This window comes from Hyaena hyaena, unplaced genomic scaffold, assembly GCF_003009895.1.
Source record: "Hyaena hyaena isolate Hyena2069 unplaced genomic scaffold, ASM300989v1 scaffold_7, whole genome shotgun sequence".
In the NCBI taxonomy this organism is placed as follows: Eukaryota; Metazoa; Chordata; class Mammalia; order Carnivora; family Hyaenidae; genus Hyaena; species Hyaena hyaena.
In genome coordinates, this window is record NW_024080639.1 from 6,712,027 (window position 1) to 6,738,731 (window position 26,705).

At 37.4% G+C, this 26,705-nt stretch overlaps 1 protein-coding gene across 1 annotated transcript in view; it reads right to left on the reverse strand.

Moving 5' to 3' along the window:
- LONP2 (lon peptidase 2, peroxisomal) overlaps positions 1-26,705 on the reverse strand; it is a 103,912-nt gene that overhangs the window by 73,813 nt on the left and 3,394 nt on the right. Inside the window, exons 2-6 of the mRNA XM_039242144.1 lie at positions 23,183-23,417; positions 19,229-19,360; positions 17,721-17,843; positions 3,121-3,284; positions 1,730-1,824 (exon numbers count right to left, since the gene is read on the reverse strand). Of these exons, the coding sequence (XP_039098075.1) occupies positions 1,730-1,824; positions 3,121-3,284; positions 17,721-17,843; positions 19,229-19,360; positions 23,183-23,417 (749 nt within the window). The remainder of the gene's footprint in view (positions 1-1,729; positions 1,825-3,120; positions 3,285-17,720; positions 17,844-19,228; positions 19,361-23,182; positions 23,418-26,705) is intronic.

A 26,705-nucleotide genomic window follows, 5' to 3' on the forward strand; every position in this document is an offset into this window, starting at 1 on the left:
ATGAACTGATCTATAGTGGCTGTTTGGGGATGAGGAAGAAAAGGAGAGAGGGAGGCAGAAATTACAGAGAAGCATGAGAAAATTTAGGACGTGATGGGTACATTACTATCTTAATTATGGTGATGGTATTACAGATACATACATATGTGAAAATGTATCAGAAGGTAAATACTATAGATGTACAGTTTACTGTTTATCAATTATACCACAATAAAACTGGAAAGTAATAAAATGAACCAATATTGTTTCTAAACAATTTCTTCTACAGTTCAGCAGTGCAACCTGATTTAACCTAGCGAAAATTTACAGATTCTCAGAATGAAATATGAATTAGCCTTTTAATTTTATAGACAAACATTCAAACAGAGAGAAAAACCTAAAAACAATGCAAAATCTAGAGAATGGGATGAACGCAAATTTACAAAGTATTCATGAAGGAATAATTAGCAAAAAATTGTAGACCGCTTTCTACAACAAGAACCTAAAAACTGTAATAGGAATGAAATCTAAGGATTGTCAAAATAAAAGGAAGATGATTAGGTCAATTTCATCTTAGTACCTAGCCACACACATTCATTAAAAATGTGTTAGATGTGGGGCGCCTGGGTGGCTTAGTTGGTTGAGCGTCCGACTTTCACTTAGGTCATGATCTTGCGGTTTGTGGGTTCGAGCCCCACGTCGGGCTCTGTGCTGACTGCCAGCTCAGAGCCTGGAGCCTGTTTCAGTCTGTGACTCCCTCTCTCTCTGACCCTCCCCTGCTCACGCTGTCTCTCTCTCTCTCTTTCTCTCCTAGAAATAAATAAAAAACATTAAAAATAAATTTAAAAAAAAATGTGTTAGATGTTACTTTCCAAAATAATGATTAAAAAGGAGCTATTTTAACCTTAACTTTGGCCCAGCATAGTTAATCTAACACAAAGGTGCTTTATTCTGGGCCCTCTGAGGGGAAAACATTTTTTAAGTTACCAATACCAGAAAGAATGGTCCTCTGTAGGTTAATAAGTTTTTTTTTAATATTAAAAATTCAACATCCTATATATCTGGTATGTATAGCATATCCTATGTGGGGGTATAAATGTGTGTTTTAGAGCTAACATTTAAAAAAATATCTAGTGTCTTTTTTAAATGTAAGAATTTTAGTAGCCAGGATACTAGATCTTTAAATTTTCACAAGTCAATCATACAGCTACTCCTATGCCAACAGCAGTTCAGGGAATCAATCCACTGTTGAACTCAGTAGACCCTGTATGTAAATTTAACAAGAGAGCATCCAAATACAGAGTACTTTTCATCCCAAGATAAAATAGCAAATACACAGGAAAGAGAACAGTTCCAATGAAGGACAGAAGGATAAAAAGAGTTTAAATTCATCTAGTAGGTTTTTGTATGAGAAAAATAAGCTTCCAAATGGCACAACTATTCTATTATATAACTATATGTAACTATTTCTTTAGATGTAAGTTTATCTTCTGATTAACTATTGGTATTGAGAAACACCTACATCAACAGTTACAGAAAATCCTATTTTCTCTAAAATCAGGCAAGAGGCACTTTCATGTAGCACCCTCTTTTCCTGTTTGATCCCAAGAGCTAGCTGACACAAGTTCACTGTCTAAATACATCAGAAACTACAGTAACATTAAAATAATCAATGGTATTCCAATAGAATCTGTATGAGCTTTCTGAGTGACAATCGGACTGTGAAAGGGTGTTTACTTTGTTGGCTTACCAGTTGTACTTTTGTTCCAAGGAAGTTCCACCATAAGTTCTAAATAATTTCTAGTCAGAGCATATTCTGGCATCGACTGAGGCATTTTTTTGAGTCTGTGGGGAAAGAATACATAACAAAAATGTTCCACAACATGGAAGGATTCCATAAAAAACACAAAATTGCAGCATATCTCCCTTTCTGAGTCAGATATATCATGCATAATTGATTTAAGAAATCGGGTAACATTGAAAACACCTATTTTGTTTTGTGAAGTACTTAAGAAATAAAATTAAACAGATCCCTGCAAGCTGTGGGAAATGGGGAAGGGAAGACTGTATCTGATTCTACCCTGGAAATTTGACCTTATCAGTATCTGACAGGGGGAGTCCCAAGTCATACGTATCTACTGATTTACTTCTCACAATAAGAGTTAAGTGCCTAACCATGAATAACACAATAATTATTTACTTTTTTTTGGAATCAGAGATGAAATTATCTCATAAACACAACCTAATATCAGATATTTAATTAAAAATACAACTTCCATAATAGACGTGTTACAAAGTATTTTGCCCACATAAGATGTTTCTCATTTATTAACTGCCAGTCAATATAAAATACCCCTCAACTACAGCTAAGATCCTTATCTGTGAAGCTCAGAGAGTCCAATCTTTAGTTATTGAGCATTCAATTATGTTCATCATAATTCACTAATAAAAGAAAATGCAACAAAATTATAATGTTTCAAGTATGTAAGGAAAGTTAGTTTTCTATTTATCCCTGAAATTATCCATATACCCTATGCTGTCATCAAGGTTTCTATGTACTTTCTTATGCAAAAAGAAACTGATAGTCCCTGCCCTCTAGAGTTTACAATCTTCTTTCTGTAGAAGAAAAAAGTGACACATGAAGAACACAGCGCTAACTGAACCTTGTGTTTAAGCAAAGCACAGCCCATCTTTAAGACAATGAAAAAGCAGTTAACAATAGTGATCGTGATCATGTTGACAGCATACTGTATGTGAAAGTGATGTACATCTTACACTCAGCCACTGAGAAAAAGATTAGGGAAGTTGATGTTAATTCCGGAGTATTAAGAACGCTTTAAAAATCAGTTTCCAGTTGAGGAAAGAAGAGGGATAATCTAAAGGTTCCACAGATCACAGCTATAATCTGACTATTTGGAGAGCCATGAAAGATAAGAATTGACAACAGAAAGAAAAAGTGAGTAGTGGTTTATGACTATACTAAATATAAGAAAAGGAGAAAGATCAAAGAATATAAAACAAATAACTCAGCTTTGTGATCGAAAGAAGCAGATTCAAGTTTCCATGACCAGTAATTTTTAATATTAATAATCAAAATGAAAATGCCAATAAATGAATGGCTTCTTTTTAGCTTCAATTTACCTTTTTATCTCTTTGACACAGACTTTATGGGCCTGCTCTGGCATACTGGATGTTCGTATTTTTTTCTCTAGCATGACAATGTCATCATGATCTTCATCCTCATCCTCATCTTCTAAAGTACCTGGGATGTGTGTAATCCTCCTAATAGGACGTATTGCTATAACCTAAAGTAGACAGTAGACAAGTAAAACTGTGTGTTAAAATAAATTGGAAATGAGGTACCTAGTTACATACAAGATTATAACTGGTGCTGAATAACATTTTTATAGTTAGAGTCTACATCTTTAGGAACTAAGTTCAGAATGTTAACTGAGAGACACATGTACATATAGAAGCAGTAGAATTTAATAAGTGGATGAACATAAAATGGACACAATTCTTTAGTATATGTTTATACTACAATATAAGAAAAAACTCAAGAGTTGGCTACTAGAAATAATGAAAACATCTAGGAATTATCTTTCTTTGAGCTACTATTGTAGCCACTACCTTCTTGATTATATTACTACTTACCAATCAGCAACAGAATAAATTCCATTTTTCCTCCTAGATTACAAAATTTCTTTCTAACATCTTTAACTTATACCGTTGGCTCTATTCTTTGTCTCCAATACACAGCAAAGTCTTCCCCCTTCCAAAATATTTCACCTTACCTTTGTCCCTTTCAGTTAACTATAGACTATTTACTTCCCTTCTTGTGATGTTCTATTTTCTCAACAAACAGCTTTGACCACTAGTTCCCCATCCTCATGGATTACTTCAATACTCTGTACTTTGTACTTTGGCCTTTACTTCCACTAGGTTGAAAAACTGCTCTCTGAAATCCAACCACCATCTTCTGTGCCAAGTCAAATGGTTTTATTTGTGTTCTCTTTCTCCATGATCTATCATATTTTAAAACTTCCAAAGTGCTGTTTTGAAATTCTCAACTAAATATCATGAATAAACACAAGCCATCACTGGAGCAAAATGACACACTGGTATTTAATTTAAAAGCCTGGGAATACATTCACAATTGCACAAAAAACCATAAAATACCTCGGAATAAACCTAACCAAGGATACAAGAGATCTGTATGATGAAAACTATAGGAAACTTATGAAAGAAATTGAAGAAGACACAAAGAAATGGAAAAACATTCCATGCTCATGGATAGGAAGAATAAATATAGTTAAGATGTCATTACTACCTAAAGCACTCTACACATTCAATGCAATTCCAATCAAAATTGCACCAGCATATTTCTCAAAACTAGAACAAACTATCCTAAAATTTGTATGGAACCACAAAAGACCCCGAATAGCCAAAGTAATACTGAAAAATAAAACCAAAACGGGAGGTATCACCATCCCAGACTTTAGCCTCTACTACAAAGCTGACATCATGAAGACAGTATGGTATTGGCACAAAAACAGACACATAGACCAAAGGAACAGAATTGAGAACTCAGAAGCGGACCCAAAAGTATACAGCCAACTCATCTTTGACAAAGCAGGAAAGAATATCCAATGGAAAAAAGACAGCCTTTTTAACAGATGGTGTTGGGAGAATTGGACAGCAACATGCAGAAGAATGAAATTATATCATTTTCTCACACCATGCACAAAAATAAACTCAAAATGGATAAAGGACCTGAACGTGAGACAGGAAACTATCAACACCCTAGAGGAGAAAGCAGGAAACAACCTCCTTGACCTCCACCGCAGCAACTTCTTACTTGACACATCCCCAAAAGCATGGGAATCAAGAGCAAAAATAAACTGTTGGGACCTCATCAAGATTAAAAGCTTCTGCACAGCCAAGGAAACAACCCAGAAAATTAATAGGCAACCAATGGAATAGGAAAAGATAGTTGCAAATGACATATCAGATAAAGGGTTAATATCCAGAATCTATAAGGAACTCACCAATCTACACGCCCGAAAAACAAACAACCCAGTGAAGAAATGGGCAGAAGACATGAATAGACACTTCTCCAAAGAGGACATCCAGATGGCCAACAGACACATGAAACGATGCTCAGCATCCCTCCTCAACAGGGAAATACAAATCAAAACCACACTGAGATACCACCTCATGCCAGTCAGAGTGGCTAAAATGAGCTAATCAGAGAACTCTAGATGCTGGCGAGGATGTGGAGAAACGGGCACCCTCCTACACTGTTGGTGGGAATGTAAACTGGTACAGCCCCTCTGGAAAACAGTGTGGAGGTTCCTCAGGAAACTAACAATAGAACTCCCCTATGACCCAGCAATAGCACTGCTAGGAATTTTCCCAAAGGATACAGAAATGCTGATGCATAGGAGCACATGTACCCCAATGTTCATAGCAGCACTCTCAACAATAGCTAAAACATGGAAAGAGCCTAAGTGTCCATCAACAGATGAATGGATCAAGAAGATGTGGTTTATCTATACCATGGAATACTACATGGCAATGAGAAAGAATGAAATCTGGCCATGTGTAGCAACATGGATGGACCTTGAGGGTGTTATGCTGAGCGAAATAAGTCAGGCAGAGAAGGACAAATATCATGTTTGCACGTATAGGAGGATTAGGAGGAACTTGACGGAGGAACAAGGGGGAGAAGAAGGGCGGAAATGGTGGGGGAAAGGGAGAGAGGCAAACCATGAGAGACTCTTGAATGCTGACAAAAACTGAGGACTGATGGATGTGGGGGGGAGGAGGGATGGGCATGGAGGAGGACACTTGTGGGGATGAGCACTGAGTGTTATGTGGAAACTAATTTGACAATAAACTATTTGTAAAAAATAAAATAAAATAAAATGCTAAAAAAAAAATAAATAAATAAAAATAAATAAAAGCCTGGGAATATATTTTTAAAACTATTATTACTTATTTAATGCATTCAAATGTAAAACATTAAAAATATAAGTAAATAGAAATGTAATTTTATAAAAACAAAAATATTAAAATATATACTTTTAGCCTATATAATAGCAGATAAAATATTTTAATGAAATATTAAATGAAAATTTTAAAAATTTTAAGTGAGTTTTAAAAAGCACATCGCTTATTTCATCATTGAAACAAAAGTACTTTTTCATGCAGTTTTTTCCCCAGCTACTAAAAAGTGCTTTTCAACTCTTAAGGGATTAGGCAGAGAAAGTTTCAGGCTTAACTCCAAATATCACCCTCTGATTCCTACATTTTCAAGTAACTGTCACCTGCTTGATCATTTTCTGGAACAATTCTTAACACCTTTCTCCTTAAGCAATGGTAATACTTAATTGATAGGAAGCTGCAGTTCTCTGTGTCTGCCAAGACAGAGTGTGCACTGGTTTGTCTTTCTGCACAAAATGGATAACTAAATTAATGATCTGATCTCAAGCCAGAAATAATTCACATTTCTGCTTTTGGATTTAAACGATATGATATCCTGAAATACAAACACCAGACAGAATACTCCTGTTTCTGTCATTGTTCTCCTTCAGCCTACTTTTCTGCTCCTTTCCTTATTCCATCAGTGAGGAATCCTTCTTTCTCAACAATGTATTTTCTTTGATGAAGGAACATTTCTGTGCTGATGACCATCAAATCTCTAACATTATTCTCAACCTTTCATTTACTTTCCATCAGCCTTCAGAAAACTATCATCTCTACTCTTGTCCACATCAAATATATTTTCTTGAGCTTAACTCTGCCCACACATAACAACAGTAAAATTGATAGCTCAGGGTAGACTTCAGACAGACCCCATATAAATGTAACATATGATAATGAAGGTATCACAAATCAATGGGGGAAGTGAAGAATTATTTATAATACTGTTGAGTTAAAAAATCGGTTGAAGGCAAACTAAAAGTGGATATTTGTAAAATCACCGGAGGGTAGAGGACTCTAAGCTTAGAAGATAGAGACTAACATAGCTGGACTAAATGAAAATAAAAATTTTTATAAGTCAAAAGCAAGAAAGTCAGGTAAATTATGGTATAACATAGTGACATTGTCCTTCTAGGAAACAATTTTGTAGTAGTTTTAATACTACCTTTTCTTTAAAGTTATAGATCATTTTAATAGATGCAGAAAAAGCATTTGTCAAAGCACAACATCCACTAGCGATAAAACCTTTAACAAAGTAGGTTTAGAGTGAACATACCTCAACATAATAAAGTCCATACATGAAAAACCAATAGCTAGTATTATCATCAATGGGGAAAAACTAAGAACTCTTAGTTCTTTCCTCTACGGTCAGGAATAAGACAGGGATGTCCACTCTCACCACTTTAATCAATATAGTATTGGAAGTCCTAGTCACAGCAATCAGACAACAAAAAGAAATAAAAGGAATCCATACTGGCAAGGAGGAAGTAAAACTTGCACTATTTGCAAATGACATATTATACATAGAAAACCTGAAAGACTCTACCAAAAAAACTGCTAGAACTCATGAACGAATTCATGAAATGTCTTCATAAAGTCACAGGATACAAAATCACTGTAGAGAAATCTGCTGCATTTCTATACACCAATAATAAAGCAGCAGAAAGAGAAATTAAGGAATCAACTCCATTTATAATTGTACCAAAAACCATAAGATACCTAAAAACAGACCTAACCAAAACCATGAAAGACCTATACTCTGAAAACTATAAAACACTGATGAAAGAAATTGAAGATGACACAAGGAAATGGAAAGACATTCTATTCTCATGGATTGGAAGAACAAATATTGTTAAAATGTCTATACCATCCAAAGCAACCTACACATTTAACACAATCCCTATCAAAATACCAACAGCATATTTTCACACAGATAGAACAAACAATCTTAAATTTGTATGGAACCACAAGACTCTAAATAGTCAAAGCAATAAATACTGAAAAGGAAAAGTGAAGCTGGAGGCAGCACAATTCCAGACTTCAAGTTATAGTACAAAGCTGTAGTAATCAAAACAGTATGGTACTAGCACAAAACCAGACACATAGATCAATGGAACAGAATAGAAAACCCAAACATGAACCCACAACTATATAGTAAATTAATCTTTGACAAATCAGGAAAGACTATATAATAGGAAAAACACTCCCTCTTCAAAAAATGGTACTGGGGTGCCTGGGTGGCTCAGTCGGCTAAACATCCGACTTCAGCTCAGGTCATGATCTCACGGTTCGTGGGTTCGAGCCCCACGTCGGGCTCTGTGCTGACACCTAGCTCAGAGCCTGGAGCCTGTCTTCCAATTCTGTGTCTCCCTCTCTCTCTGACCCTCCCCTGCTCACGCAGTCTCTATCTCTCTCTCAAAAATAAATAATTAATTTAAAAAAAAAATGGTACTGGTTGGGGCGTCTGGGTGGCTCAGTCGGTTAAGCGTCTGACTTCGGCTCAGATCATGATCTCGAGGTTCATGGATTCAAGCCCCGCATCGGGCTCTGTGCTGACAGCTCAAAGCCTGGAGCCTGCTTCAGATTATGTGTCTCCCTCTTTCTCTCCTCCTCCCCCACTCACACTCTCTCTGTCTCTCAAAAATGAATAGACGTTAAAAAAATAAAAATTAAAAAAAATGGTACTGGGAAAACTGGACAGCAACATGCAAAAGAATGAAACTGGACCAATTTCTTACACCATACACAAAAATTAATTAAAAATGGATTAAAAACCTAAATGTGAGCCTTGAAACCAAAAAAAATCAGCAGTAACATCTTTGACATCTGCTGTAGCAACTTCTTTCTGATAGGTCTCCTGACTCAAGGGAAACCAAAGGAAAAATAAACTACTTGGACTACATCAAAATAAAAATCTAAACAGTGAAAGAAACAATCAACAAAACTAAAAGGCAATCTATGGAATGGGTGAAGGTACTTACAAATGACATATCTGATAAAGGGTTATTATCCAGGGGCACCTGGGTGGCTCAGTCGGTTAAGCATCCAACTTCAGCTCAGGACATGATCTCACAGTTTGTAAGTTCAAGCCCCATGTCAGGCTCTGTGCTGAAAGCTCAGAGCCTGGAACCTGCTTCGGATTCTGTGACTCCCTCTCTCTCTGCCCCTCCCCTTCTTGCTCACACTCTGTCTCTACCTCCCTCAAAAATAAACATTAAAAAAAGATAATAAAAAATAAATAAATAAAAAGGGCTATTATCCAAAATAAAGAACTCACAAAACTCCCAAAACAAATAATCCACTTAAAACATGGGCAGAAACACAAATAGACATTTCTACAAAGACATACAGGTGGCCAACAGACACATGAAAAGATGCTCAATATCACTGATCAACAGGTAAATGCAAGTCAAAACTACAGTGAGAATGCAATGAAGGTGATGGCTGGTGCTGCTCCCTGGCCAAGGTAAGATCCTGAGGCCTCTCCAATCCACTGAGGGCATACCACTAGCACATCTCGCCCCCCGCACCAGGGAGGTGAAGCATGAACACACAAAACAAAACAAAAACCTCCAATGAGATAACACCTTACATCTGTCATGATAAAATCAAAAACTCAAAACAAGAAATGTTAGTACGAATGTGGAGAAAAAGGAACCCTCATGTACTGCTGGTGGGAATGCAACCCGGTACAGTCACTGTGGAAACAGTATGGAAGTTCGGCAAAAAGTTAAATACAGAATTACCTTAAGATCCAGCAACCGCACTATTACTAAGTCTACCCAAAGAATACAAAAATACGAACTCAAAGGGATAATTCATAGGGATACATGTACCCTGACGTGTAAAGCATCATTATTTAAAATAGCCAAATTATGGACTCAGCCCAAGTATCCATCCATAGATGAATGGACAAAGAAGATGTAGATGGAGTGTGTGTATGCTTACATATGTATATGAAGATAGGTATATACGTATATATGTATACACACACACACATGCACACACATGATGGAGTATTACTTAGCCATAATGAAGAATGAAATCTTTCCATTGGCAACAACATGGTTGGACCTAGAGAGTATAATGTTCAGTGAAATACATCAGAGAAAGACAAATACCATATGATTTCACTCATGTGTGGACTTTAAGAAACAAACAAAGTGAGGGAAAAAGAGAGAGAGGCAAACCAAGAAAGAGATCTTAACTATAGAGAACAAACTGATGGTTCCAGGGGGAGGTGGTGGGAGGAGGAGTGAAATAGGCGATGGGGATTAAGGAGGGTACTTGCGACGAGCCCCGGGGACTACATGGGAGAGGTGAATCACTGTATTGTACACCTGAAGCTAATATTACATTGTACGTTAACTGGAGTTTAAATAAAAACTTTAAAAAACTAGGAAATGTGAGATTTACAGCTCCCCTCTTCCAATTATTTTCAGAGACACTCATCAGTTACTTAATTTTTAAAATCTAGAAAACACTGGAAACAACATAATGTTTGGCAGAGAGAAACGGCTTCGTAAATTATCCCTTTCAATGATTACCAAATTTACTAAGAACAGAAAATGATTAAATATGTTAAAAAAAAAAAAAAACAACCCAGACATGGAAAAAGACTAGAAAAACACACCAAATTCAAAATGTTATCAGTAACTTGAATGCTAGGAAACAATGACAATTTTCTTTGTTCCTTTCTTTATTCCCCCATTTTTTTTTTTACTTCAAAAAACTGAATCTCACATCACATACAGGCAATTGGAAACAAAAAAAAATGGATTAGAAGGGAGGCAAGACAGCAGAGAAGTGGGGAGCTCCGTATATTTCACTCGCCCCCATATCTCACACGGAGAGGGCCTGAAGCCATAGGAACCCTTACAGAATCCAGGAGTCTGGGGAAAAGGAGACAGAGACTGCTGAGAAAATCTTATAGCATCAGTGTGAACTGGGGAAGATAAAATCAGGCCGGGACCAGAGACACAGAGGGACAGGGCGGGGGGTGAGGGGGGATCCCTGTCTGCAGGGAGTCTAGAGGGGAAAGAAGAGTGGCTGAAATTGCTCCAGGCACTGTCCCTGTTGCTGGAGAAGAGAAAAACCTCTGCTCGGGACACAGAGGGATCCACTTTCCTGTTCTCCAGCTGACCCTAGGCGGGACGCACTTGTCCCAGGCAACCTCCGGGAGAAACTGCTCCCCGCTCGCCAGCTCGACCTGGAGGGGACGCGTGGTGGCCACGCCTTTGTGCTTCTGGCTTGGCTGGATCCCTAGAGGGGAGGTGAAAGGCTTCTAACTGTTCTTAGAGATTTGCCCGTGAGTTTATATTTCGGGCGACTGGACAGAGAGGGACCCGGTTTCCTGCTGTCCAGCTGACCCTGGTGGAGGTGGGATGCACTCATCCCAGGCGACCCTGGGTGAAACTGCTCCTTGCTCACCAGCCCAACCTGGAGGAGACAGGAGCAGCAGCTTCTGGTTCGATCCCCAGGGGGAAGGCGAGAGGCTTGAAACTGTTCTGAGGGGCTCACCTGCGAGTTTATATTTCGGGCAATTTCAATGGGGTGTGCGGACTGAGATCTGGAAATGAGGCCTGGCTTGGGATATAGAGCACGGCCCACCTTGGCTACGACCCCCGCAAAGGGAGATTACACACCCAAATAAGTGAGTTGCAGTGCTTGGTTCAAGAAGGGACTGGGGCGCCACCACTCCTCTCCCCACAACCACCAATGCAGGACTCCCACAGGAGACAATGGACCAAACCATGCCCATCCCTACTAGAGAACTGCCACATTTTTTTTTTTTTTTAACCAGAGCCAGGGCAAGACCAACATGGATACACTGCCCTGATTAATTCTAGTCACTGGCTTGCTTAAATAGTCACATTTAATCCATTCTCTAGATGTAAATTCTATACCTACTTACCTTTTCATCTCTTTCTCTCTGGAGTAATCAGACTATATAGTTTCTCTGGATAGCATCATCGTCATTTCTTTTGCCTCTTCTCCAACTATATTCCACCCTTTAGCTCTTTGAAAAAAGCCTCTTATTCCTTCTGCCTGCTCATTTCATTTCCAGTTTCGCTTCATCCCCGCCCTGTCATTTCTCTCTTTCTCTATGCTCTTCCACCAGCACTGCATACACCCAGCTATTTATTTGTAGCTGGGAACTCTGGTTACATGCTTTAGATTGTTCTTTGTCTATTGGGTTTCTTCTTTTTTATGTGTATTTATTTCTTATTATTCGCCTTCCCTCTTTCCTTTTTCGTTTTCCCTTTCAGTTTGCGTGTTTGTTGGATTTGCCTGTGTGTTTGCGTGCCTTTGTTCCCTGTGTCTGTCTGTTTTCTTTTCCAGGGCTACCTCAAGAAACAAGCCAAAGTACAAATGGTGGAGAGTCCCAAATACTACGAGTAGGAAAATAAAGTAACCAAGATCTAAACAAGAGAGACCAAGAGATACCATTCAAAGAACACTTTCTGAACAGACAGGCCCTGGACAGTCAAAGAGCCTTCTTTGGTACAGCAGCATTCACAGGTGCAGAGTACATAACAAGCTTTTAAAACTAACAAGTATAGAAAGCTAACCAAAATGACGAAACGAAAAGAGCTCTCCTCCAAAGAAATTCCAAGAAGAACTGACAGCTAAAGAACTGCTCAAAACAGATATAAGCAGCATAACTGAACAAGAATTTAGAACAACAGTCATAAAATTAATCGCTGGGCTTGAAAAAGGCACGGAAGACATCAGAGAAACTATTGCTACAAAACTATGGAGCTTAAAAGTAGTATGTATTAAAAAATGCTATATATGAGATGCAGAATAAAATGGAGGCGTCCAGTGCACGGATTGAAGAGGGAGAAAGGAGAATAAGTGATTTAGAAGACACAATTATAGAAAAAGAAGCAGCCGAGAAAGAGAGATCAACTGATCCAGGAACACAAAAGGAAAGTCCAAGAGCTCAGCGATACAATCAAACAAAATAATATCGGTATCATAGGAATTCCAGAAGAGCAAGAGAGAGGGAAAGGCGCTGAAGGAGTCCTTAAACAAATCACAGCAGAGAACTTCCCCAATCTGGGGAAGGAAACAGACATTGAAATCCAAGAGGCACAGAGAACTCCCCTCAGACGTAACTTGAATCGATCTTCTGCATGGCATATCATAGTGAAACTGGCAAAATATAAGGACAAAGAGAGAATTCTGAAAGCAGCTAGAGATAAAAGGGCCCTCACATACAAAGGGAAACCTATCAGAGTGGTGACAGACCTATCTACTGAAACTTGGCAGGCCAGAAAGGAATGGCAGGAAATCTTCAATGTGATGAACAGAAAAAATATGCAGCCAAGAATCCTCTATCCAGTAAGCCTGTCATTCAGAATAGAAGGAAAGATAAAAGTCTTTCCAAATTAACAAAAATTGAAAGAATCTGTCACCACTAAACCAGCCCTACAAGAAATCCATGAGCATAAATCCCACAAAGGACACGATGACTCTAAACCCATATTTTTCAATAATAACACTGAACGTAAATGGACTAAATGCCCCAATCAAAAGACGTAGGGTAGCAGAATGGATAAAAAACAAAATCCATCTATTTGCTGTCTATAAGAAACTCATTTTAGACCTGAGGACACCTTCAGATTGAAAGTAAGGGGATGGAGAAATATCTATCACGCTACTGGAAGTCAAAAAAAAGCTGGAGTAGCTATACTTATATCAGACAAACTGGACTTTAAAGACAGTAACAAGGGATGACGAAGGGCATTAAATAATAATTAAAGGGTCTATCCATCAGGAAGAGCTAACAATTATAAATGTCTATGGACCAAATATGGAAGGACCTAAATACATAAAACAATTAATCACAAACAGAAACAGTCTTATCAATAAGAACGTGCTAATAGCAGGGGACTTTAATACTCCACTTACAGCAATGGACAGATCAACTAGACAGAAAATCAATAAAGACACAATGGACTTAAATGACACACTGGACCAGATGGATTTGACAGATATATTTAGAACTCTACATCCTGAGGCCATGGAATTCACTTTCTTCTCAAGTGTGCATGGCACATTCTCCAAGACAGATCACAGACTGGGACATAAAGCAGCCCTCAATAAATATAAAAGAATTGAGATCATACCATGCACACTTTCAGATCACAATGCTATGAAACTTGAAAGCAATCACAGGAAGAACTCTGGAAAACAACCAAAAACATGGAGGTTAAAGAACACCCTACTAAAGAACGAATGGGCCAATTAGGCAATTTAGAGAAGAAATTAAAAAATATATGGAAACAAATGAAAACAAGAATACAACAATCCAAACTCTATGGGATGCGGCAAAAGCAGTCCTAAGAGGAAGTACATTGCACTCCAGGCCTATTTCAAGAAACTAGAAAAAGCACAAGTCCAAAATCTAACAGTGCACCTAAAGCAACTAGAGGGAGAGCAACAAGAGCACCCTAAACCCAGGAGAAGAGAAATAATAAAAATCAGGGCAGAAATAAACAATATAGAAACCAAAGAAACAGTTCAACAGATCAATGAAACCAAGAGTTGGTTTTTTGAAAAAATAAACAAAATTGACAAACCTCTAGCCAGGCTTCGCAAAAGGAAAAGAGAGGGCACTCAAATAGACAAAATCATGAATGAAAATGGACTGATTACAACCAACCCCTCAAAAATACAAGCAATTATCAGGGAACACTATGAAAAACTATATGCCAACAAACTGGACAACTTAGATGCAATGGACAAATTCCTAAACAAGCACTCACTGCCAAACTTCACACGGGAAGAGATAGAAAACCTGAACAGACCCATAACAAGTGAGGAAATCGAATCAGTTATCAAAAATCTCCCAACAAATAAGAGCCCTGGGCCAGATGGCTTCCCTGGAGAATTCTACTAGGCATTTAAAATACAATTAATACCCATTCTTCTCAAACTATTTCAAAAAACAGAAATTGAAGGAAAACTTCGGGACTCATTTTATGAAGCCAGCATCACTTTGATTCCCAAGCCAGACAGAAAACCAGCAAAAAAGAACGAGAGGCCAATATCCTTGATGAACACAGATGCAAAAATCCTCAGCAAGATACTTGCAAATCAAATCCAGGAACACATAAAAAGAATTATCCACCAAAATCAAATGGGATTCATTCCTGGGTTACAGGGCTGGTTCAACATTCGCAAATCAATCAATGTGATACATCACATCAACAAAAGAAAAGATAAAAACCATATGATCCTGTCAATTGATGCAGAAAAAGCATTTGACAAAATACAGCATCCCTTCTTAATAAAGACCCTCGAGAAAGTCAAGATAGAAGGAACTTACTTAAACATCATAAAAGCCATCTATGAGAAGCCCTGAGCTAACATCATCCTCAATGGGGAAAAACTGAGAGCTTTCCCCCTGAGATCAGGAACACGACAGGGATGTCCACTCTCACCACTGTTGTTTAACATAGTGCTGGAAGTCCTAGCATCAGCCATCAGACAACAAAAGGAAATCAAAGGCATCAGAATTGGCAAAGAAGAAGTCAAACTTTCACTTTTCGCAGACGACATGATACTCTACGTAGAAAACCAGACAGACTCCACCAGAAGCCTACTAGAACTGATCCATGAATTCAGCAAAGTCGCAGGGTATAAAATCAATGTACAAAAATCAGCTGCATTTTTAAACACCAACAATGAAGCAACAGAAAGAGAAATCAAGAGGCTGATCCCATTCACAATTGCACAAAAAAACATAAAATACCTAGGAATAAACCTAAGCAAGGATATAAGAGATCTGTATGATAAAAACTATAGAAAACTTATGAAGGAAATTGAAGAAGACACAAAGAAATGGAAAAACATTCCATGCTTGGGGCGCCTGGGTGGCTTAGTCGGTTAAGCGTCCGACTTTCGCTTAGGTCATGATCTCGCGGTTCGTGGGTTCGAGCCCCGTGTCGGGCTCTGTGCTGACTGCCAGCTCAGAGCCTGGAGCCTGTTTCAGTCTGTGACTCCCTCTCTCTCTGACCCTCCCCTGCTCATGCTGTCTCTCTCTCTCTCCTAGAAATAAATAAAAACATTAAAAAAAAAAATTTAAAAAAAAAAAAAAAAGGAAAAACATTCCATGCTCATGTATTGGAAGAATAAATATAGTTAACATGTCATTACTACCCAAAGCAATCTACACATTATATGCAATCCCAATCAAAATTGCACCAGTATACTTCTCAAAACTAGAACAAACTATCCTAAAATTTGTATGGAACCACAAAAGACCCCGAATAGCCAAAGTAATATTGAAGAATAAAACCAAAACGGGAGGCATCACCATCTCAGACGTTAGCCTCTACTACAAAGCTGTCATCAAGACAGTATGGTATTGGCACAAAAACAGACACACAGACCAAGGGAATAGAATTGAGAACTCAGATTTGGACCCAAAAGTGTAGAGCCAACTAATCTTTGACAAAGCAGGAAAGAGTATCCAATGGAAAAAAGACAGCCTCTTTAACAGATGGCGCTGGGAGAACTGGACAACAACATGCAGAAGAATGAAACTAGATCATTTTCTCACACCATACACAAAAATAAACTCAAAATGGATACAGGACCTGAATGTGATACAGAAAACCATCAAAACCCTAGAGGAGAAAGCAGGAAACAACGTCCTTGACCTCAACTGCAGCAATTTCTTACTTGACACATCTTCAAAAGCAAGGGAATCAAGAGCAAAAATTAACTCTTGGGACCTCATCAAAATAAAAAGCTTCTGCACTGCAAAGGAAGCAATCAACAAAACTAATAGGCAACCGACGGAATGGGAAAAGATAGTTGCAAATGACATATCAGATAAAGAGTTAGTATCCAAAATCTATAAGGAACTCACCAAACTCCACACCCGAAAAACAAACAATCCAGTGAAGAAATGTTCAGAAGATATGAACAGACACTTCTCCAAAGAGGACATCCAGATGGCCAACAGACACATGAAACGATGCTCAGCATCCCTCCTCAACAGGGAAATACAAATCAAAACCACACTGAGATACCACCTCATGCCAGTCAGAGGGCTAAAATGAGCAAATCAGAGGACTCTAGATGCTGGCAAGGATGTGGAGAAACGGGCACCCTCCTACACTGTTGGTGGGAATGTAAACTGGTACAGCCCCTCTGGAAAACAGTGTGGAGGTTCCTAAGGAAACTAACAATAGAACTCCCCTATGAACCAGCAATAGCACTGCTAGGAATTTACCCAAGGGATATAGGAATGCTGATGCATAGGGGCACATGGACCCCAATGTTCATAGCAGCACTCTCAACAATAGCCAAAACACAGAAAGAGCCTAAGTGTCCATCAAAGGACAAATGGATCAAGAAGATGTGGTTTATCTATACAATGGAATACTACATGGCAGTGAGAAAGAATGAAATCTGGCCATGTGTAGCAACATGGATGGAACTTGAGGGTGTTGTGCTGAGCGAAATAAGTCAGACAGAGAAGGAAAGCTACCATATGTTTGCACGTATAGGAGGATTAGGAGGAACTTAACGGAGGACCGTGTGGGAGGAGAAGAGGGGAAGGCAAACCATGAGAGACTCTTGAATGCTGAGAACAAACTGAGGACTGATGGGTATGTGGGGGAGGGGAAGGGGGGTGATGGGCATGGAGGAGGGCACTTGTGGGGATGAGCACTGGGTGTTATATGGAAACCAACTTGACAATAAACTATTAAAAATGGATTAAAGGACGTATTTACCCTCTTATCATCATCTTGCTTGTGTTTTCTGGTTTTCTGAAGCAATTTCAGGCCTTCAATTTGTCTGACAAGCAGCGGTATGGTCATCTTGAACCGTTCCTCTAGACTCACAGCATCTAAAATCTAAGGGAACATGAGTTAATTGGTGGAATCTCTCTCAGAAACACACACTCCCAAAACAAGGCAGTCAGAGTCATGACTTAAATTATTAAGAAAGACAACTATCAATACTCACAGCTAAGTTATGGCCAACACAACCAGATTAATTATATTAAATCACTAGAATCCTAAAAAAGAATCTTGACTTTTCATTTAAAAATGAAGCCATGTGTATTGTTCCAACAACAAGAACACACTTTTTTTTAATGTTTATTTATTTGTTTTGAGGTGGGGAGGGGCTAAAAGAGAGGGAGAGATGGAATCCCAAGCAGACACTGCGCTGTCAGCACAGAGCCCAAAGTGCGGCTCAAACTCACAAACTTTAAGATCATGACCTGAGCTGAAATCAAGATTTGGAGCTTAACCAACTGAGCCACCCAGGTGCCCCAAAACACACATTTAATGTCAACTCTTTCTGGAATTATTCTCTTAAAACCCAGATAGTGTCTACATATTAGGTCTCAACAAATTAGGTCTCAACAAATTCTAGGTTCATAATGTTAAATTTTTCCATTCATGAAAGAACAGGAGCACTCTTAATCAACCTCTGCTAATGATGTAACTAATACTCTCCATTCCCTCAAAATTGTTGCTGATGTCCACAGCCAACTTACTCTCTGGACCCTGCACTCTTCTGCTCCCATCAGATGAGCTGAATTCTTGTGTTTAGAGTAAGGTGTGTATACACTTTTCTCTGTCTGGTACACTATCATAATTTGTTAGATTTGCTACCTAATTGTTAAGACATAAATGCATAAAATGATAAGATAAAGGATGTTTCAATAAAGCTAACTTAAAAGTTCTAGGAAGATTTAATAAAACAGACTGCTTAAAAATACTATAAAAATAAGTGTGCAAGAAAACTTACAGTTTTGGGGAAAAATGCAAATCTAAGATTCTGCATTTTTCAGTGTCTTTACAACTAATTTCACTCTAAAGAAACATAAACTGAAAATCATAGATAATGCATCACAGGCATGCTTTATGTAAGAAACATCATGAAGAATTCTTATTAAGCAGGCATTTCACAAAAAGGTCAGAGCTCCACATGTTTAAAAAAAAGACAAAATATATATTTAGGTTAAATATTTACCATTTAAAAAATTATTCTCCACTTTAACTTCTTCCATAAATTGACAAACTACTAGTACTGACAATGTGAATAAAAGACTTGCTTGACTGTACAAAAATATAATGCAATCACTAAAAGTCAATCACTAAATAGTCAATTTTAGAGTAAGAGCATTTCAACTACTGTGAGTCTCTAGTATCTCTTACGAAGGTCAAAATTTATTATCTTGAATAAAAAGTGACAAAACAACTTAGTATTGAAGAAGAGAATACTATACCTGGAGCTTCTCTTTGTTGCTTGTTTGGATAATTGAGGTCAGAATGTCTGGTAAAGCTTCCCTTGGAAGACTATCTAAAAGGCGTCTCAATTTAGCAACTGCAGGAACAGACATATCCAACATTTCCACCAACTAAAAGGAAAAAGAAGTATTTTTAATGAAATCTGGCATTATTTGTGAATTTAAAATGTCAGACTACTATATAGATTTAATATTCAGGCCTCAGAGTCTTTGTTTTTGAAAGATCACTGATTACTAGAAATCCAGTCCTTTTACTGGCCTCAGAGGAAAAGAGAGAAGGACATTCAAAACCTCAATCAGATCTGAAAAGCAAAAATGGCCCTCAGATGTGGATAATATGAATGTTTAAAAGGTTTTGTAAATTTGTGACTTTTTTATTTTATTTTGAAAAATTTTAAATTTACAGAAAATCTGCAATACAATGAACTATCCTTTTTCTCTCTAAGCGTGTGTACACACACATTTTTGTTGAACATTTATTTATTTTAAATATTTATTTTTGAGAAAGCATGCATGCACAAGTGGAGAAGGGATAGAGAGAGACACACAGAATCCAAAGCAGGTTCCAGGCTCTGAGCTGTCAGCACAGAGCCCAACTTGAACTGTGAGATCATGACCTGAGCCAAAGCCAGACATTCAACCAACTGAGCCACATAGGCGCTCCACTGAACATTTTAAAGTAAGTGGCAGACATCTTGCTCCTTGTTCTTAAGAACAAGAGCATTCTCTTACATAATCACAGTATAATTATCAAATTCTGAAAATTTAACATAGCTGATGCTATTATGCTAACCAATCAGCAGTTGAAATACTATTTTTTAGTAGAATACGTGGATTAAGTAGAATCTGAGCACGGACTGTGAATGATTTTTACAAAAACAACTTCCAGGGTATATCCTTGAAAGCAAGCTTTTAGTAACTATGATAATCATTGGGTTGTTGACGAAAGTTCCCCTTTTCTTCTGGGTACAAGGCAGGACTGTCACCTCCTCTGAATACAAATGGGACTATGTATGGGTCTTGCCTTGATTCATGAAACAGGAGAGGAAGTGACAGCTCCTTCTGGGCAGAAGCATTTAAAACCAATGAAAGATTTGCTACATTTTCTTCTCCAGCCTCAGCATGTTTTGAGATGAGACTCTACCCCTCTGGAGTCCCTAAGTGACTCTAACAGGTAGATCACCACACTCTAGTTTTAGGCATAAGACATGAGTGAGAAATATACCTTTGTAATACTGTATGCCGAGATTCTGGAGTAGTTTATGTAGCAAAATTTAGCCCACAATGGCTAATTCACAGATTACATACCAAAGCCTCATTTAGTCACTCTGGTAAGATTTCTTAGGCCAGTAGTAATCAAATCTCTCTAAAGGCACTGTAATTTAAGAACCTATCCACTGCCTGCCTCTAGTCAAGGGAATGAAAGCATAGTTATTACAATGAAGTTATTCAGATGGGAGAAGTAGATAATAAAATTTAAAGACCCTTTCCCCTAAGATTCCATCTTAAGAAAATGAAAGTTAAAACTTATTCTCCAAGCCCTTACTGAACACAAACTACTTGTTAGACATAACATATTGCTCAGTATGGGATGGCTACAGCAGGGATGAATTCGAGTTTGGTAGGGGAAATAGACCTAGAAGATAAATTTCAATAGAATGTGATAAGCATCATATAAAGGACTGTGGAAGCACAGGCAAAGAAGCACTAAGAGCCCACAGAAATTGGAAAAGCGTAAATCTGAAAATTCAGAGTAGGAAGAGCACTCCCAGCAGAGAGAAAAGAAGGGACATGAAACAACAAACCATGAAGCTCTCTGAGGGGCAGTGTGATTAGAAGATGGTTAAAATAGGATTAAGTAGAGTTAGGAAGACCCTTAATTTATCCTAAGAAATTCAAACTTTATCCCATACTCATTTAAGTCTTTTCTTCAGGGGAAAGGCAGGCCCAAAACTTCCACAGAACTGATGGGTCAGAGAGAAAAACCAGAAGCAGATTAGTCAGGAAGCTAATGAAGAAGTCTACTGAGGAAGGCAATAGAAGGAAATGTAGAAGGAGATGAAAGAAAAGTATTAATTGGAAGCAACCTCAATATCTAAAAAGAGAAAGGATAAATTATGATACCCTAACTGAATGAAATTTATAAACATACTTAATATGAAAATTAGACATGGATAGGAAAACAAAAAGTGCCTTAATTTGGACTGAGATCCGAAGACAAGCCAAAAATTAAACTAGATACATGAAAGTAGTAAAATTATGATATTTCTCTCTAAAAATTCCTTTAATGTCATTACAAATCTTTACCTGTCTAAATTTTTTCTGTTGATCCAAAGTGAGGAGAAGTAAAAAGCAAAGTACAATCTCTATGAAGCTGTGTCCAACAGAAAAATGAAGACCCAGGGTGTATAAGCCAGGAAAAAAAAAAATGTTTCTCCCTCTCCTTCTTCCTTTTTTTTCATTCTCAGGTTAGTTAACATTCAGTAAAGTCTTGGCTTCAGGAATAGAACCCAGTGCTCATCCCAAAAAGTGCCCTCCTTAATGCCCATCACCCATTTAACCCACCTCCCTCCATCAACCCTCAGTTCATTCTCTGTACTGAAGAGTCTCTTAAGGTTTGCCTCCCTCTCTGTTATCTTACTTTCCCTTCCCTTCCCCTATGTTCATCTGTTAAGTTTCTCAAATTCCACACATGACTGAAATCATTTCTCTGACTTATTTTGCTTAGTATAATACCCTCCAATTCCATGCACATTGTCCAAATGGCAATATTTCTCTATTTTTCATTGCCAAGTAGCATTCCATGGTGTGTGTGTGTGTGTATATGTATGTATGTATGCATGTACATACACACATATATGTATGTATACACACATACACACCATATCTTAATCCATTCATCAGTTGATGGACATTTGGGTTCTTTCCATAATTTGGCTATTGTTGATAGTGCTGCTATAAACATCAGGCTGCATGTGCCCCTTTGAATCAGCAGTTTTGTATACTGTGGATAAATTCCTAGTAGTGCAATTGCTGGGTCAGAGGGTAGTTCTATCTTTAATTTTTTTGAGGAACTTCCACACTGTTTTCTTCCTCCAGCTTCTTCTTAACTGGCATAATCACTTATTCCAGTTTTCAAAACGAAGCTTCTTTGTTCAGAGTAGGTTCTGTCCTTTTCAGTCCTTCAAGTTTTCTATTTTCCTATTGTTCACCACACTATAAATGTGTTGCTTCAAATGCCATATCAGTTTACAAATACCAGAGACTGTGAGCACCTGTCTCACACTTTTCAATACCCAAGACCTTTAGACTCTGCCTGATCCTTAAAGAACCAGTAAGTTACTTCAACAGAAAGTAGAAGACAACATTTTATATTTCAATAAGGTTTCAAATAAAATGGGGTGAGGGGAAGAGTGTTCAGTTCAATTGAGAATTAACCAAAAACTCAAACCTAAAATTAAAAAGCCAAATATTTAATGCACCCATAATATGTGCTTACCTCCCAGCATTCTAGTTAACCAAGGCTTTAACCATCTTGGAAATCAGTCTACCATAGACTTCACTGTCCATAGTTACTGCCAGTCTCAGTGTGAGCTTAACTTCTGAACCAGCAGTTATATAATTTGCTACCTATATGTTCTTGTGACAAATAGCTTTTGTGCAATATTTAATTTTTAGCATTATTTACATTGAAGAACCATCTGGTTTGGAGACACTACAAGTTATAAGGAAAGTTTTAAAAATGCTCTTTGGAAAAATAGAAAGGGTTGGCTGGTATTTCCTAGAATGATTTAGGTACAATCCCAGATATTACTAAATCATTTAAACATATGCTGCCCTAAAACTTTATCACTCAACAGATTCATCATGTCTTAGGGCAGCAAAGGAATCGAAGAAAATGAGGTTTTAAGGAAAAAACTAAAAGCAACTCACCTGTACTGCATATTTATAAAACTGTTCTGACAGTTCTCCTAGCTCCTCCCTAGTTTTACAGGTGCTGGGAAATTCCTCAAGCCGGTCCAACTGTTCCACTTCGGCAACAGGATATGGCTTCTCCTTCAAGACCTGCACAATCTGGAAGCGGCACAGGCCTGTAATCAGCAAAGTATAGTGGGGCTTGGGCCAGTTACTGCCTACAACCTGAACCGCCAGGGCAGCTGTACCAATCCTGCAAAACACACAAAACAGCAGTGTTACAAATGTTCAGTGCGGTAGAACAGAAACTTGCCTTAAAAGGTGTTGCCTTTGCGGAGAAATCCTTTAAAGAACAAAAATATCTGAAGTGGAAGTGAATTATTTCTCTAATTTGGCATCCAGCACATGGTCTGTGAAGTCACTACCATGAGCAGGGGGGTAAAGCAGGCCACCTCATTTAATTAGTACCTCCTTTAAGATTAGGTAGAAATTCCTAAAACTAAACCTGTAAAAGTAGTTGACAATTATATAGCTTAAATTCATTTTGCTAGGAATGAGGCAATATTACACCAGAATAAGTATTAGCATTTTAAACAGACTGAAATATAAACAGCATGATGTTAAATCAAACTATGATATCTCTGTTCTAATAACCAGTTTTGCTACCAACATCAAGCCAGGTTTTTACAGAATCGATCAATGAAACTTCCGCAAATCTACCTTATCACAAACAGTTCCCAAATTTGAGAATTAACATCTATGTCCATAAATATGAAGTTTCTAAATGTGGGGACTAAATACTAAAGGGCACACATTGTCATGAATGACTGAAGGTATAAATCTAAGTCTGTCCTAAGTGGTAAACACTCCACCTAAAACTAACTTAAAAAGTTCTATTTAAGTCTTAGCTCCTTATCAGAACATAGAATTCTGACCAAGTCATGTATAAATTTAATTCATAGAAAGGAAGTCTCATCCAAACTAAGCCAAAATTATACAAAATACAAAGATACACATTCAGAAGACATGTCTAAATTCCAAACTAAAATTATATCTTCTCCCCTCAGCCACAGGAAGCGTTGTAATTTCAGAAAAGAAACTAGAATTAAGGTGACTAGAACTCCCAACACTCTGGGGGAAATGGTAATCCTGGAATATCGCAATTGCCCATTTCAAACATACTGAATCATACACAAATATAGTGTGACTATTTCAGTGAATTTGCTTACTTCTGTACATTATTTATTCTTGACTACTTCTTTATAAATTATTCATTCCATAGATTATGTGGAAACTTTGGCTTCCCTCTGCCATTCAGTTTGAGTAATGTCCATCTTTCCTTCACCTTCTCAGTCATATGTGTACATGGATAAAAATTGACTTAAACAGTATCTAAAGCCAAAAAATCAGGAAGATAATTTGGTGGGGAGAAAAAAATATGACATACTTTAAAAACCTGAGATAATTTGGCAATTACCTAGTATTTTATGTGTTGTGGCTGCTTTTCCTCAGTCATTAATGGTAGTAAGGCTATACCTCCCACTTCCTGAAAACCAACTCAGACTGCCCTTAGAAAGTTGGCAATACCTGAACTGATCAGAGACCAAGACTATAATTCCCAGTGGGTGACACCCACCATTGCTTGTGCAATGCAGACAGGTCACATGTCTGCCAGCAACATTAACAGACAACAAACAAACCAGATCCCTCACCTAAGGGGTTTGCAAACTGGAAACCAAGGAGAACCCAAAGAGATATGAGACAAGTCCAAATGTCCAGATTAGGAGAAAAATTTTAATTATTTGAGCCATGTCCTTGATTAAAGGTGAGACTAAAAATGAGTTTTCTTACAAAGCAAGCAAAATACTTTTATTAACTGAGAGGATGATGTTCCAAACTGAAAAGAGATTAAGTTGGATTTATATTATGCCTTTTCTTCTAATGAGATAAAATATATAAACGTTTTTACGTTCATTAATTAGGTTTTACTTTAAGTCATTTATAGCTGGATAAAATATATCCTTTTTAAAGAAAAACAGGACCTGTGAAAAGGTAGATGGCTAGAAAGAATACTCGGTGAAAGACATTTTGGGTGGAAAGCTCTTGTGAAAAAGGACCATGTTGAATGTTATTTTAGACAAATTTTACTGTATTTGAGCTATAGGTTATACATATATACGTAAAAAGTAAACAAAACTAATCTAATATTTTCCTACTATGATACGTAACAGGCTTTGTATCAAGTCAGTCATCTTTCTAAATATTCTAGTTCTTCTACTAATATTTACTTTATTAGGCATGACCAAAAGGCAGCATTTTGATTTTAATACATTCAAATGAGCGGTGTTTCTTCCCTTTAGGTAGTAGCTCTGTAAATTCACACTTTAATTACTGTGATATTTTATAGTTCAAAGAATTTTTGAAATTCCTAATAGGACCTCCTTTCGGAGTTGTAAAATATTGTTTTAATCCAAACAAAGTCTGATTATGATGGGTATGACTTATGTGCTTTGGAAACTGACTTAGATAATTTAAGAGTTCCAAAAATATTGAGAATCATCAAATGTAGTGGTAGGAAAATCTAAAAGCAGCACTACAGTTTTCTTAGTTCTGGCTATGTTGAAAGAATATGGGGCCTCCCCTCCTTTCTCCCCAATCTCCATTTGTGATATTTACTTTTAAAACTACCTATTTGGGGAAAAATAATACCTCCAACATATAAGTTTATTGCTCTGTAGCCTATAAAAGGCTTTCATAAGTATTATGTCATTATATATTGCCTTTCATTGCTGTGAGGAAGGTAGCATTATTTCTTTATTATAAATTGGTAACAGATTCAAAAAGGGTAAATAGATTAATTACCCATGATTACAAAGATATTGCATAGGCGAGGGGGCCTGAATTAGGTTTAAAGACAAATTTTACTTTTAGCACCACAATGGACAACGTAAATTTTGTACCATAAGAAGTACAAATAAGTGCTTATTAACATAGTTTCTAAGTAGGTAAGATACTGGAAAGCACACCTATTATTTACTATCTCCTGTTTACATCTTAATTACCCTTGATGAAAAGAAGCATTTCTACCAAAACTCTGGAATGAAAAGTTATACTTCTTTTGGAAAGAACAACTGAGACATCTTTCTAGTTTTCACTTGGCTTCACCCTACTTATCTTCTTGAATATTTGCTGATTTCTGGCAAAACTCATCATCATGATTAATAACTTAAAAACAAGGAGTCTATTAGGATAGCTCCAAGTTCTCCAACAGATGAGATTTCTGTTGCTACAGGACTTCTGGTTTTCACTCCTCTATTAAAACTTCATTTCTGGGGGTGCCTGGCTGCTTAGTCAATAGAGCATGTGACTCTTGATCTCGAGGTTGTGAGTTCAAATCTCCACACTGGGTACAGGGATTACTTAAAAAAATAAAAACTTCATTTCTGAATTTAAGAAATGCCACTTATAGACACTTTCCTTAAAAAGAGTAATGTAGATTTAGGAAAATCTAAGTGGAGCTATTCATTACATACTTGCTAAC